At 38.4% G+C, this 15,263-nt stretch overlaps 2 protein-coding genes across 3 annotated transcripts; one reads left to right on the top strand and one right to left on the bottom strand.

Moving 5' to 3' along the window:
• Nucleotides 1-317: 317 nt before the first annotated feature.
• On the top strand, nucleotides 318-9,878 carry slc34a2a (solute carrier family 34 member 2a). The gene is made up of 14 exons (XM_014981431.2): nucleotides 318-341; nucleotides 931-945; nucleotides 1,133-1,181; nucleotides 1,291-1,395; nucleotides 3,190-3,318; nucleotides 3,521-3,664; nucleotides 3,770-3,881; nucleotides 4,504-4,696; nucleotides 5,023-5,118; nucleotides 5,221-5,341; nucleotides 6,818-6,985; nucleotides 7,090-7,206; nucleotides 7,301-7,425; nucleotides 7,939-9,878. Exons 1-14 carry the CDS (start codon nucleotides 318-320, stop codon nucleotides 8,503-8,505), a joined length of 1,965 nt encoding a protein of 654 aa, XP_014836917.2. The 3' UTR covers nucleotides 8,506-9,878.
• A 1,848-nt stretch (nucleotides 9,879-11,726) lies between these two features.
• On the bottom strand, nucleotides 11,727-13,322 carry bglapl (bone gamma-carboxyglutamate (gla) protein, like). Of its 2 annotated transcripts, none has more exons than XM_014982354.2 (4): nucleotides 13,169-13,322; nucleotides 12,732-13,043; nucleotides 12,515-12,608; nucleotides 11,727-12,387 (listed from the first exon to the last, which is right to left on the bottom strand). In XM_014982354.2, the coding sequence occupies exons 1-4, from the start codon at nucleotides 13,227-13,229 to the stop codon at nucleotides 12,285-12,287; spliced, it is 570 nt and encodes a 189-aa protein (XP_014837840.1). In that variant the 5' UTR covers nucleotides 13,230-13,322; the 3' UTR covers nucleotides 11,727-12,284. The 2 variants fall into 2 exon arrangements, with proteins under 2 accessions (XP_014837840.1, XP_014837832.1); XM_014982346.2 differs by having other exon boundaries at nucleotides 12,732-13,046; nucleotides 13,169-13,318.
• Nucleotides 13,323-15,263: the final 1,941 nt, after the last annotated feature.

Raw genomic sequence — 15,263 nt, 5'->3', positions numbered from 1 at the left:
GGTGTAAAATCTGCAAAGCATTTCAGGTGAGCTCAAGTTTGCCAGCAGCAGGTGTACAGGCGCAGGGAGACCACATCAGCTCCAGGCTTATGGCCGGGTACAGTGTGAGCAATGGATTGCGACAGAGCAGGAAGAGATGTTACACCAGCGACAGGTAAGGTTAATCAAAGTTTGAAAGGTGTGTCCAGATTATGTGATAAACAGAAGTGTTAAAGGAGGGATGTGAGGGCAATCATCACACCTTCTTCTGATGCCTCGTTTGTAAAGAGGCAGCATTTCTGAACTTGCGGTCCAGGTGAACTTCCCACCAAAGGAGCATGGATTCCCTCGGCGTGCCACAGGTGAGCAGAGAGTTTTTTTTTTTTTTAATCTTCCATCATAAGAACAGGGCACAAGAAACAAAACATGCAATATCTACATAAAAAGAAAACATTTTAGAAATTAAGCTGATGTACATGGAATCAAAATGTGTTCCTAATGCATAGGGCATCTTAGATGACTAATGCTACTAGCGTTGTCTAGACATTGCATTAAATTTGGGGAAATTGCCAGTGGAAAGCTCACAATGAGCACATTAAACATTTATTTAATGTCTCATTTATTTAGTCATTAAATAAATGAAACATTTAATCAAGTTAAGTTGCATGGAGAAACTTAACGGGAATAAAAATGTATTTATCAGAAAATTCATAGGAGTTAGAGGAGGTCTGTTATCAAAGAGTAAAGTAATAAAGACTAAGTTTTTCAGTGGTAAAACTTTTGTTCATGCATTTATTTGGGAGAATGGAATTTTACTGCAACCGCAGCATGTGACTGCAAGATCGATAACATGGCATGTGATCAGATGTGTGTGTGTGTCTGTATGTTGGAGGGGGCCTTTTCTTTTTTTAATTCATTTTGTTTTGGAGGGAGGGGCGGCTACATCTGCAGAGCTTACCAACAGAGGTGTCATACTGTGGGTAAAAAATATGTTTATGTGTCAAAAAAAAAACAAAAAAAAAAACACCCTAATACCACCGGCTCCATATGGTAAAAATGTGTTGTTGTTTTTTTAAAGTTAAAATACAGCAAACAGCATTTTTGCATATGCAATATATCACAAGCATCAACTGTGTATTATTTTCTTTTTCAGAACAACACTAAGGACAACCAAGATGAGAAATATGAAAAGAAAACTAAAGGTTACGTTTTTCTTTTTTTTATGACAGTAATCCATATAGAATCATGTAAAACAGTGATTTCTAAAGACAAATGGCTCATTCATTTAATCTGGACTCTCACATGTTTCAGATGTCAAAGCGAGCCCTGCACACTCCACTCTGGCTTTGGTGGAGCAGGACTCAGAGGACCCTTGGGATCTTCCTGAGCTGAAAGACACAGGGGTCCCATGGTCAGGTAAGGACGGTTTATATGATTTAACTTTCTATGAAGAAGCTTCTTCTTAGCTAAATTAGTTGTAGGTTTACGGTCACTGTCTGTTTTGAAGACCCATTTGTACTTTAGCTTCTAGGCTGATGTTTTCTATTGTTTGTTTAATATTCCCACATATTGTTTTTTTCCTCATGATGCCTGCTTTTTTTGATGATCACCAGTTCCTCCTGCACTAAAACACCCAAGCAACATTTGTATTTGCATTTTACTTATTTGTAAAGGGACAATACATATTGATGAACACAATGTAAATATGTCAGATTGTAGCCAGGGCTAATTTCCATCACCAGTGCCTTGGCTGGCCACACACAAATAAACATTATGCAGTGACAAAAACAACTCAGTGAAATACTTGAATTTAACATGGTGCTTCCACCATGTTAAAAAAAATTTGCAGAGGAGGAAATTTGCAGAGTTCCAAACTTCCTGTTCTGTTCGTCCGATTATAACAACGGTCATTATAGCCAAAGACTTCAGTTTTGGCTGTAATTCCTTAGATTGCAGGACAAAAATTGGGTCATTCATTATGTCACATGTGCATTTTCAAACTGTAATATGGCTTTTTATGTCACTTTTTAGGGTGTCTCTCTGAGTATCTGAGTGACATCTCTCAGCCGGTGTCAGTAAATTGTTTAATTGATGGTACAGAGTCTCTCTTATTAGCAGCTTCAGTCAGTATCTTTGCAAGGTTCTTCGCTTTTAATAAATATAGGACCAAAACAAGTTTATAATGGGAAACCAGAACCAGAGATGGGCAGTAGCTAATTACTTTTGCTCACTTGAAGTATAGATAATCTTACTTCAGTAAAAAAAAAAAAAAAAAAATCTATATACACTACACAGTACTGGAAGTACTTTAGCCTGTTCTAACTACACACATACATTAACTGCTGTATTAGTTAATTACATTTTATATTGAAACTAAAATACTTGGAAAAGTATTTCTTCTGCCATAATTTGCTATTTTGTAATATTTATTTGGATGGATTTTTTTTTACTATTTTAGTCTTTAAATGACCAAACTTTGCACATAACTTTATAAATTATGTTTAAATATGAAATCAGATGTTCTGATCAGCTCTTCAGTACTCATGTAGCCGTTTTTCCCAAATACTTTTTACTCTAATTTCTTGGATGGATAGTTTTTAATTTTACTTGACTAAAAATATATTGAAGTAACGTTACTAATCTAATCAGAACACATATCCTTCCTGAACAGGATGAGTGATAGACGACCCATGGGGTTAATAATTGTTTAAACAGACAAACGTGGCACTGTCATGCATATGGAAACAGTACCCATAGTACCCATAGTAAAATGCATTCTCAATTATATTTTCTATTAATAGGCTTCAATTCCAGCAGTCAAATGGCACTGAAGACAATAGAATTAGAACACAAACGGAGCAGAAAATACAGACATGATCACACTAACACTTAGAGAGCAATAAATTGATCTTTGACCTAATTCTTTCTGAACGCATGGGTGTAATAAATTATATGATCGTGGTAATAATGGGAGTAACTGCTGAGTGGGAGCCAAAAATATTGCTGACGGGATGCCAAAGTTAAGATAAAGGCACCGTCAAGGCTGAGTATCTCATCAACGTTTCTGTTGCCAGTTTTCTGCATAGTCATTAAAAATTAAATAAAATATAGATTTTTTTTTTCCAACACCAAACAAAAAAAAAAAATGCGTTTAACCTGATTATTCTGCTCCACTCTTCACGACTTTGCCCATATATTCACTTGTTTCAGCGCTGGATACCAAGGGTAAAGTACTGAGAGTGCTGGTTTCAGTGTTGAAGTTCATCATCCTGCTGGGCCTCCTTTACATGTTCATCTGCTCCCTCGACATCCTCAGCTCAGCCTTTCAGCTCGTTGGAGGTAAACGCATTTTTTTAACTTAAAACCTGCATAAAGTAGTGCAAAAAAAAAAAAGGCCTCTGTTGTACAATAAATGTAATTTAGTCATGAATTATGTTTTTTCTAATAATTTCTTCACATCAAAATGACAGACCAGCATCCATTTTGTACTTAGCACGGTTATAAAATAGATATGAGATGGTCCCTTGTTCATCTTGTCCAGGCAGAGCAGCAGGCGACATCTTTCAGGAGAACTCCATCTTGTCTAACCCTCTGGCTGGTTTGGTCATTGGCGTTCTTGTCACCCTGCTCGTCCAAAGCTCATCCACCTCCTCCTCTATAGTTGTCAGCATGGTCTCCTCAGGCAGTGAGTGTGAACCTCTTTAAACAACCGCAGCACGTAGCCGAGGGGTTAAAAGAACACATGGATAGACGATGATACGGTTTGATCTGGATCTGTGTTCTCTGACAGTACTCACAGTCCAGGTGGCTGTTCCCATCATCATGGGGACCAACATTGGCACTTCTGTTACAAACACGCTGGTCGCCATGACGCAGGCTGGTGACCGCAGTACGTTTCGCAGGTAAATACTTTGACTGTTTTTCTTATTTACTGAAGGATGTAACTATTGAAAAAAAAAAAAAAGCAAATACGTTAGCCTTAGCTAACCACGAGGATGTTACAAAACATGTAAGGGTCACTGGTGTTTTGCAAAACAGTGAGGAAGACCTTTTTTTTTTTTTTTTTTTTCCAAATATAAATAGCAAATTGGATAACAGAAAATGCATACAGTGCCTTGCAGAAATGTGCAAACCCCACTGAACTGTTAGTCACAATACAACCACAAAATGTTGTAAGTATTTCATAGTTCAAGTCAGAGTGGTGCATAATTATGATGTGGAAAGAATCTTATTGCCTTGCTCTCGCTGTAATTACAACTGCAAGTCTTGTTGGACCTGTGAATCTACTAGGCTTTTACATGTTTGTGCTTGTATGGTGAAAAGCTGCATAAGTGCAAGAGGTTATGAATTTTCATCATTTTTAACCTCAGTTGAAGAACAAAGAATCAGTACATGTGGAAAACTCAAACCTCAAATAAATATACAGCTGATGCAAATGTCCATGCTGAGCTATTATAATAATTTGAGTTGCATTGCTTGGAGGCTAATGTTGAAGTCTAACATTTTTTCTCTCCACGCACTTAGGGCTTTTGCGGGGGCTACCGTGCACGACTTCTTTAACTGGCTCTCTGTTCTGGTGCTGCTGCCTCTGGAAGTGGCCAGCGGTTACTTGTACCGTGTGACCGAGCTCATCATCGAGTCCTTTCAGATCGAGAGCGGAGAGGCGCCAGACCTGTTGAACGTCATCACTGATGTCCTCACAGAGGCCATCATACAGGTGAGATGCCGTGAATGTTATCTTAATTATTAGGCCTAAGATACGTTTGTCCTTGCGTAAACCATCAGAAGATAAGTGTTGGAGATCGGCATTCTGGATGGCTCTTCTGCCATTGTTTATCTGGGTTTTCATTCATATTTCCTTTAAACAGTGCCACCACTTTTTTGAAATACAAAAATGTCACGGTGAGATACATTTCAATCTGCCGTTTAATGCTGGTAGTCCCTTTGATGATGTCTCCATGTTCCCGTCTTTATCTGGATGATAAGAGACAATTGTAAAGTGCTTTTATCCTTGAACTGCTTGCTTCTTTTCTTCTGATTCAGCTGGATGAATCTGTCATCGGTGGAATTGCCAGTGGAGACTCAGATGCCAGGAATAAAAGCATGATCAAGATATGGTGCCAAACTGCAAACGAAACCGTAAGACACGCAGTGAGCTGTGTCAGATTTGCCACAAATTGCTGGCAGTGTACAACCGCAAGATGAACATTAATTACTGTCTTAACTGTGTTTGTGTTTTAGATCTTACAGAACGTCACAGTTCCTGGTGTAGAGAACTGCACCTTTCCAACGCTCTGCTGGGTTGAGGGCAACAATACTGTAATAGTGAAAAACGTGTCTGTAATGTCCAACATAAAGAAATGTAAGACAAAGAAATTTTTCTTCTTTTACACTCATTTGAAAAAAAAAATCATCACAAAATGTATGATGTAGTCAGTAATATAATGAAGGATTGTCACATCACAACCACATTACACAACCAGATATATAATAAACCTCTGAGTCGTTCTCTGTGTTTCTACTGAAGCACAGTGAACAGTGATAAAGATTTGTAGATAAGACTGTGTCTAGGTACCATTTGAATGCAATTGTTTGCACAACATTTAAATCATAGATATCTGAGAAAAGAGGGCTGAATAAATATATTTTCTCCAGACATTGGTTATTTCTGCTTTTACTACTTTGTTATTGTTGTCTTTGGACATCTCCCTTCATGCCGTTGCCACACCACAGCTGCGTGCACACAGACTTGGCAGATGCTTAATGCCAAATGGGATAGGCAAGGCACGAGAGTCGAACTGGGAACCTCCACCTTATCTACCACTGGGCCAATGTTTATACTGCTTTATCCATTTAAAAAAAATCCAACCAAAACTTGAATCAGCTCTGTACCTTCTACTAACAAAATATAATTAATTTGAGAAATTGACAAGATTTTTTTAATTGCCAACCAAAGTAAATAATATGTCTTCTTATTTGTTTTTCTTAAATGAGGTTTACCGAAAACCTACCAAACCATGACTGTAAAACATGAAAACATACCTAACCATCATTTTTGTGTGCCTTATGACCCCTGATCTGTAATCTTTTAAGATGGTCTTGATCAATAGTTTTCTAGACTCTCTGAAGGTCCCTCAAGTATTTTTCTTTGGCTGACTTTTCTTGTTTTCATCTCCACTTCTGGCAGCTGACTATAGCATACTGTGTAGCGTTTGCCTAAAATGTGAAAACTGGAGCCAATTTAGAGTATAAAAACAACAGTACACATCAGCAGTGGCCTGTAATATGACATTACACCTGGTGTATCCTTCTTATGTTCATTTACTGGATAAGATAAGATAAGATGTCCTTTATTAATCCCAGAATAGGGCAATTATTGGGCAGCATGACATTGTTAACAGATAACATACTCAACATAGATAAAAATAAGACATAGATTTCAATACAATAAAATGGTGTCAGCAAAATTGAGACTGATGTTTTTACAGGATGCTATATTCTATTTTATTGAGCTGATGATGGCTGTGTACGGAAATCCCAGTAGGTCATTAGTTTCTACCTTGCTCAAAATCCCCTAAGTGCAATTTCTTCCCCAGTATGAAGTTTAAATCTTGTCATGACATCTTTACAACTCATAATGTTTCAGTGCATTCCACTACTGCCAGGTGATTGATTCAGTACTTTTGTTATAAAGCAATTCAATAGGTGTTCTTGACACATCATCACAAATGTACATCATTCTGAGTGCAGAATTATGTACATCCTCAACGTCATCACCTTCATGTTATTCATGTGTGTGTGTGTGTGCGTGTGGATGTGTGTGTATGTGTTTTTGCAGGTAATCACCTCTTTGTGAATGTGAACCTGCCTGACCTGGCTGTGGGTCTCATCCTGCTGGCTCTCTCTCTGCTGGTCCTCTGTTCCTGCCTGGTCTGCATCGTAAAGTTGCTTAACTCCATGCTGAAGGGGCAAGTGGCTTCAGTCATCAAGAAAATCCTCAACACCGGTGAGCAACTTCACACTCTGGATATCCAGTCACCTGAATGGCACGAACAAGTGGGCAAAAAAGTGTTAAGACGTGCACGTGCATGCATGTGTACGTGTGCACAGATTTCCCGTTTCCGTTTGGCTGGGTGACGGGTTACATCGCCATCGTAGTCGGAGCTGGAATGACTTTCATTGTGCAGAGCAGTTCGGTGTTCACGTCAGCCATCACTCCTCTTGTTGGTGAGAACAATCAATGTGTAAAATAAGTGGACATAAGAAGTGGTATTGAAAAATGTGTTTGATTCTAATTAATTGAGAATTATTGGTGAAATAGGTATTGGTGTCATCAGCATAGAGAGGGCATATCCACTGTCTTTGGGCTCAAACATTGGCACCACCACCACAGCCATTCTGGCAGCCATGGCTAGTCCCGGAGATAGACTGGCGAATGCTCTACAGGTCAGTAAACCATCCACAAATTAACTGGTAATGGTCACTATGTGGGAATGTTTCTGGCACGCCTTCATTTTATATATTTTTTACTTGCTTGGTGTAGCATTGAACACAACTGTTTCTTCTTTATCTAGAGACATAGTCATTTTAAAAAAATGTAGCTAATACCATTTGACGGATATATAAATCTAATTGAATTAATATGACATTAATATGAAAAACATTTAAGTCAAATAAAAATGTGAAAAGGCAATGACAAAATAATAAATGTGTTGATTTTGTATGTTACAAAACCCTATAAAAACAGGCATTGCACATTTGCTTCACACATACAAACTATTTTGAATTACTGCTTTAACAATCGATGGCTGTGAATTACCTCTTTAACAGAAATCACTGGATGTAAAGGATCGTTCCATCAGGCAGATATAGCCTGAATGTGCATAGAAAGAATGTAACTTTTTTTATTTGTAAGTAAAATAAATGAAATTCATAAAATGTTTCAATCATTTTGTCTAGATTGCCCTCGTCCACTTCCTGTTCAACATCTCTGGAATCATTTTGTGGTATCCAATTCCCTTCACTCGTTTCCCCATCCGGATGTCTAAAAGTCTTGGAAACATCACCGCTAGCTACCGCTGGTTTGCTGCAGTGTACATCATCCTCTGTTTCTTCGTCTTACCCCTCCTCGTATTCAGCCTGTCGCTGGCCGGGTGGCAGGTCCTTGTGGGCGTGGGTGTACCTTTAGTTGTCATGTTGATTGTCGTGGTAGTGATCAACGTGCTGCAGAAAAGGAAACCTGGATTTCTGCCTGCAGGATTGCGATCCTGGGACTTCCTCCCTCTCTGGGCCCACTCCCTGGATCCCTGGGATAAAGTGGTTGTAGCATTCACAGCCAAATGCTGCTGCTGCTGCAAATGCTGCCAAGGCTCAAATGATGATCAGGGACATGAAGAACAAGAATCTGTGGAGCAGAGCACAGAAATGCAGAAAGCAGCATACGATAATCCAGCGATGGCTGTAGAGAAAGAAGTAGAGGATGAGACAAAAATAGAACTAGATATTATAAAAGTAGCAAAACTTTGAGATGTAGTATTTATTTTGTATGTGATTTCTTTTGTATGATTTGTAGAGGAACAGTGGTCATGGCACATGGACAAACAGAAATAAAAAATATTTATATACCTATAAGTGAAAAGTAATAAGAAAAACGATAAACACTGCGAAGTGTTGATGGTTGTGGTTCATCGAAGTAATGATTTCATTAGGATTCCACTTTTGTTTTGTTGGACAGATTGCAGATGCAATGCATCTAACATGTCTGACAGTATGCTACTCTGGTTATAACTTTTACCCGACTGATTTCACTTTTACGTTTTTGACGTTCGGTTGTATCAAAACACTGATGTGTCTTGCGAGACACAGATCTGATCAATGTCATTTTGCAGAATCAGAGGTTTTCTGGGCTGATGTCACAGAGAAGTCAGTGCCAAGGGGGATTTCTAATTTTTTTTTTTTTTTGAAGAAACCTTTAGCTGTTTATGCAAATAATATTACATCAACTTATGCACCCTTTTCATTGATGCTTTACTTGATGTCTGTAATTCCTTTTCAAAAAGGTTCCATGCAAAACAGGTGCTATAAAAGCAAGAATAACTACAACAATAATTCCTGCATGCCCTTGCCCTTATTGTTTAAGGGGAAGAGGCTTTAGACATCCCTTTCTACACCTGGATGTGCACACTTAGCTAATCTTCTTTTATAATTGAGAGTAGCTACATAAACCTGACCTATTTGTTAATATGCTGTTAAATTGTGAAATTTCCAAAATGTGTCATGAGCTTTTTCTACATGCAGGATGTGAAATGTGTTAAACTGCAAAAAGACGTGGAAAAGACTAAACAGAAGTGTAAAGTTGTTCACATATCTGTCAGTTTTTTATATGTTTTTTTTTTACGTACATTTATTTTACTGTGAATAGAGAATAGACAAAGATTAATTACACATCATTTTAAGGTATTGATAATTTAGCAATTGAAAAGATAGATTATTTTCTATTAACCCAATCTAACAATGCACAATTATTGTATTCAAAGAATATAGAAAGTTTGGATGACTTTACATCTAATTAAACATTTTACATGTTTATTATTTAATTTAAAGCCATGTATTTTGAACAATGGTATTAAATATTGAGAAACACAAAATAACGCTATATAAATGATTGATCGGTGAAGTTCAGTAACTGTCTTGCTGAAAACACCAGTGTCATCATTAAAACATTTACTGAGCAGCATGTATTGTTGACCCTATATTTATTGCCCTCTTATCACAGTTATCTGCTGTATTTTCCATGACAAAACAAAGTGGGTGTGGGCAATTAATACAGATAATTAACACTTCAACACATTCTGAGAAACAAACAAGCTCTGTGTCAATAAACCTTATCATCATCCTTACATCTGTCCAATTACTATTCCACCATTTGTGTGCTCTTTAAAGATGACAAGGCGGGTTTGTTTTAATATTCAGCCTCATTTGTCAAGTTTTTTTTTTTCCTTTTTATCTTTTGTGTTTCTGGAACATAAGTGTCAGTATTGAGGAAAATCAAACTGTTGACCCGGCAAAGAGACATGTTCAAAGACTACCACTTACAGAATCAATATATCAGCGTTGATTGTGCACTGTGCATGACAAAACAACCACAACGGCACATGCTCATTGTAAAGAACTGACTCACACACTGCACAATGTGACACACGCTCGCTTATCTAAACTTTTTGTTAATATGTCAGCAAATTAGTGCTTAAAGTGCTTCCGAATGGCCAATTTTTATCTACAAATTTATCACAACACTGCCCCTTTCTAAGAAACATCACCTCCAAGAACAAAGGCTGAATACTTTAGTCGGAAGTAGGACAACATGCACAGTGGAAAGATGTTCTCTCACATCAGCCACTTTCAACAAATGTATTTGACATTCCAGTTTGAAAATGGACCTGAGAAAATACAACTGGGACATTTCCATTTGTGTTATTAAAATAGAATATTTTGCTGTGTAAGGCATGATTCAAAGATGTGGTTAGATTTATTCCAAAGTATTTTATTCATCTTTAAGGTAAAGGAAAACACTGTATGATTTTCACATTTGTTTACCAAATCTTGAAGGTGCGGCATAAGTTTGTGTTAACTCCCCTGAGTCAATAGAATCACCTGTCAAAGCAAGAACCGCTTCAAGTCTTTTACATGTGTTTTCACCAGCCTTGGTCAATTCCCAGCAAAGCTGCTTATTTTCAGTCAGACTGGACAGATAGCTGATATAAACATTATTTTTGTTATTCTTGTCACAGATTTGAAGCTGAATTTAGGTCTGGGTTTTATGCCTTTGTTTCAGCCATTCCATCAATGATTCTGTGTAATCAGAATCATTGCCATGCTACAAAACAAACATTTACTCAAACTCAAGTCTTTTTGCAACAGATTTTCTCCCAGTCTATCTCCCCATTCATTTTTTCTAACTTCTTTACATGAGACAAAGGAACTCATTCTCTTTGGATAACGCTGCTATCACCATGTCTCATGTGGCGTGACAAACACTGTCATCCAAACATGTTCAAAGGATCTCGGTTCATAACTGAACCTCACTGTAAAAGTTAGCTAGAATTGTGTCCTTGTCCTGTCTAGTGTGCTCTAACAAACAAAAGACCTTCACAGAACGCCTGCGTTCATTAGTTCACTTAGGGGATGGAAGGGGGTGAATATAAATGCAAGCCAGTTGCCAACATTCCCTGGTGCATGAAAGATATATTATATAAGATATAAGATATATATTTTTTTTCATCCTGTCAACATTCACTTGCATTCAGAAGGTTCTAATAGTCATTATGCCAAGGTTTGGACTGAAAACGCTGCCATCTAATGGTGGATACAAGCCAACCACAAGGTATTTGAAGACAACTGCAGCTTTTGAATGGACTTTTCACGCAGTTGTCAACTTTAAATGTGATTTTAATGCATTATCTGTGTTCAGATGTGTATGTCATGTTCCTTTTAAATAGGTTCTTCATGCTGGTGTTTCAGTGGTAACTTTCCCTCGCCGCTCATTTCCAGCATTGACCAACAGCTGTTAAGAGCAAAGTCCCAAAAACAAAATTGTAGCCCAAGAGCTTAAAATGTGTGTGATGCATTAGCTAGTATTTGTTAATTACGACCCCAAGACCTGCATGTAAACACTGTTGTGAACTTGTGATCACAAGCAAGAATGAGGACAAAGTCTTTTTCACATCTCAATTAGGACAAGACAACAATTTGAAAAAGAAAACAAAATAATTTATTTTTCAAACCAAGAGGCAGTTTGTGGTTATTACAGACTGCAGATGTGTGTTTATACACCTATTGCACACAAACAAAATCAGCTTATTCCTACATCCACTGCTCATTAGAACTGCTAATTAAGTAAAAGTTAAAGCATCATATACAAAAAAGAAAAAAAGAAAAAAAGAAAAAAAAAACATTAACACAGAATACATTTCAAATCGTAGCACCATTCATTGAATAACTCTATAGGACAAAAGAATCATTTACACTTGGATGGGCTTCTACATAATTCACAGGCTTGTGTTTCCATGTGCCTTTTTCCAGCCTAAAGGGGAACCCTTAACAGGACCACATGCAGGACTGCTGCGGGTGTCCGTGCATGCAATGACAGGCAGCTTATAAATTCAGAAGACACTTCGGTCCTCTCCATTTTGTTCTTTTTTGTTCCCCCTGCTTCTTGTCTGGATTTAAGGGAGCATTTTTAATGTTATTGCTATCAGAAGGCACAAAAAAAATGCCCAAAAATAGATGAAAGAGGACCATTTAAGTTAGAAAGGGACGGGTCCATAGTAGGCGGTGTACGCAGCGACGATGCCTTCAGTGTCAGCCATGTCATCACAGGCAACATTCAGCTCACACACCTCTTTAAGGCTGTAAGAAATGGGAGAAAGACCGAGTCAGACACGTATAGCATCAGTTGTTGATCCAACAGCAATTAGCTGAATTAACTGCAAATATTTCTGCAAACGTTAAGATGATAAGATAAGATTGATTATACCTTTCCAGCTGCAGGGGGCTGAGACTGCCATGGGCAGCTCTTCTTCTCCTGAGAAGAACAGAAGCCAGGTCTCTCTTCATAACCACATGGGACTCTGAGGAACGAAGGAGAAAACAACATATTAAACTGTTTTTTTTTTTTTTGTAAGTTCTAATATGGAGCTATATTTCTAAACCAGAGAAATTATTCTCAACTCAACAAAACCCCAACCGATTACCTTCGGCACTGGCTGACTCTGAGGAGGACGAAGAGGAGGAAGATGAAGAGGCAGCAGAGTCAGAGGCTGAGGAGTTTGATTCAGAGGAGGAAGACTCTGAGGATTCGGCGGAGGAGGACTCAGAAGACTCAGAGGACTCGGAGGAGGAGGAATCTGATGTTGAATCGGAGGCTGAGGAGTCGGAGGCAGAGTCGGAGGCAGAGGATGAAGCTGAATCAGACTCGGATGAGGAAGAGGATGATGAAGCGGCAGCATCCGCTGCGGGATCAGCGGCTGTGTCAGCAGCAGGATCCACGACGACCTCGGGTTCAACTGCTGAACAGGACAAAACAAAATGTCAAACCAATGTCAGGCATCTACACACACACACACACACACACACACACACACATATCACTGACATCAACAACATTTGATACAAAGGTTTTTCTCCGTACCTCCCATGGACCAGCACACCGACAGAAGAGCACAGATGGAGAGCAGAGCCAGAGTCTTCATGGTGTCTTGTAGATTTGGTTCTCTCTGTAGTCAAGCTATTATTTTATCGGTTGCTTTTCTTCCGATGTCTTGTTCTGTTTCTGTCCCCAAAGTCAAGGTCAATATATACTGTAGTCCGGCTGTATTGTCAGACCAGACCCACACATTGAACCCAACTCTCTGATTGGCTGGAGAATCGAATATCAACGTTTCCGCTTCCACTTGTCATGAAAGCTCCCACAAACACCCACGCAACCTCTGGCAATGAGTCGAAAAACTCATGCAGCGTACACAGCCACAAGCATTCCTTTCATTTGCCTGTTTGCAGACTACATGGCAGGGATTTGTACCTCTTCAGTGCTGCATGAGAGTATTCCTATCCGCTGGAATTTTTCATATTTTTCTATAGTGCAGCCATAAACTTAAATTTAAGGGTAAATAACTCAGGTTCAGGACAATTTAATTGGGGCAGTCTGTGACCATAATTTTTTCAGCCTTGCCACAAATCCTTAAGAGGATCTAATTTTGAACTTTGACTTAGCCATTGTAACAAACGGATATGTAAATATGAATAAATCTGAGGCATTCCTTTGTCCCTCTGGATTCATGTTTAGGGTTGTTTTGCTGCTGGAAAGTGAACCTCAAACCCCGGTCTCAAAACATTTGCAGCATCCGACAGGATTTTATCCTGTTTTTGTCCCGTTCCCTTTTCACCATCAACTCTGACCAAATTCCCAGGCCCTGTTAAAGAAGAGCATCCCTACAGCATGAGATGCTCTGGCCATCATGTTTCATGTTGAGAATGGCACGTTCAGGCTGATGTGCTGCATTAGTTTTCCATCAAATGTACAGTTTTGTATGTGGCCTGATAAGTTCATTTTTGGTCTAACCTGGTGGCCTTCTTCCACGTGCTTCCAGAATTCTTGCGTATGACAAACTGCACGCAGACATTTTTATGAGTTTGTTTCAACAGTAACTTTCTTCGTACCACTGTCAGTTACCATGAATATCCTTGTTCAATTGATATTCTCCTTGCCTGGATTGCCGGTGTAGCTGGATAGCTTTGCAGTTTGCCATGCTCTTTTTCCACTTAGATTTTGTATCACGGATCGAGATGTTTAAAGTTTGGAATAATGTTTCCTTACTTAATCCTGCTTTACAACCTTCTTCCAAACCTGTTTGCCATTTGTTGTGTTTCTTGTTCTTCATGATGCTGTTTGTTCAACAGTGTTTTCTAACAAACCCCTGAGAAAAGATACATTAATGCAGAGATAACATTAGAGAAAAATACAAAATATACACCCTTTTTTTCCTCCCACATTTGTACTTGAGAATTGTTGCAAAGTTGTGAATCGTTTTCCTTCCACTTCAGATTTATAAAAAAAAATCACTGAAATTTGTCTGTCAAATATATTAGCATGAAACATTTAAAAATGACAGCAGTTGACTAAATTTGTGTTTGCAAAGTGAAAAAGGTAAACAGGTTCATGAGGTTTGAAGACTTTTCTATTGCATTGTATATTCTTATAGTTAAGCTCCTAAATGTGTTAAGTCACATACACTAGAAGTGTCCAAAGTGCCAATCCAACAGTGGTGGGAAGTAACGAAGTATAAGTACTTCGTTACTGTACTTAAGTACAGTTTTCGTGTATCTGTACTTTACTTAAGTAGATTTAGTAATGGATACTTTCTACTTTTACTCCACTACATTTTGCAGTAAGTATCTGTACTTTCTACTTCACTACATTTCTACAAAACCGTCGCGTTACTCGTTACATCCACGTCGCATTGAGCTTTTTTTTTTTCCGTTAAAATGTGAAGTTCAGGGACTTAAGGTGGCGCCGTAAAATCCAAGCAATAACGTGACTTACCCAGATAGCACAGAATGATTGAAACAACATTGAATCAATGTCAGCCAGAAACATTGAATCAACGTTGAACGCTGACATTGAAACAACATTAAAAGTGGTCGGTGACTTGTATGTTGAATCAACGTTAGGGTTTCAACCATAACTGACATATCAATGTTGATTCAACCATCATCTGTATGTCAAC

The sequence above is a fragment of the Poecilia mexicana genome, unplaced genomic scaffold, assembly GCF_051168715.1.
Source record: "Poecilia mexicana isolate PSO_F unplaced genomic scaffold, ASM5116871v1 scaffold_1, whole genome shotgun sequence".
NCBI lineage: Eukaryota > Metazoa > Chordata > Actinopteri > Cyprinodontiformes > Poeciliidae > Poecilia > Poecilia mexicana.
This window is presented reverse-complemented; position numbering and strand designations above follow the sequence as displayed.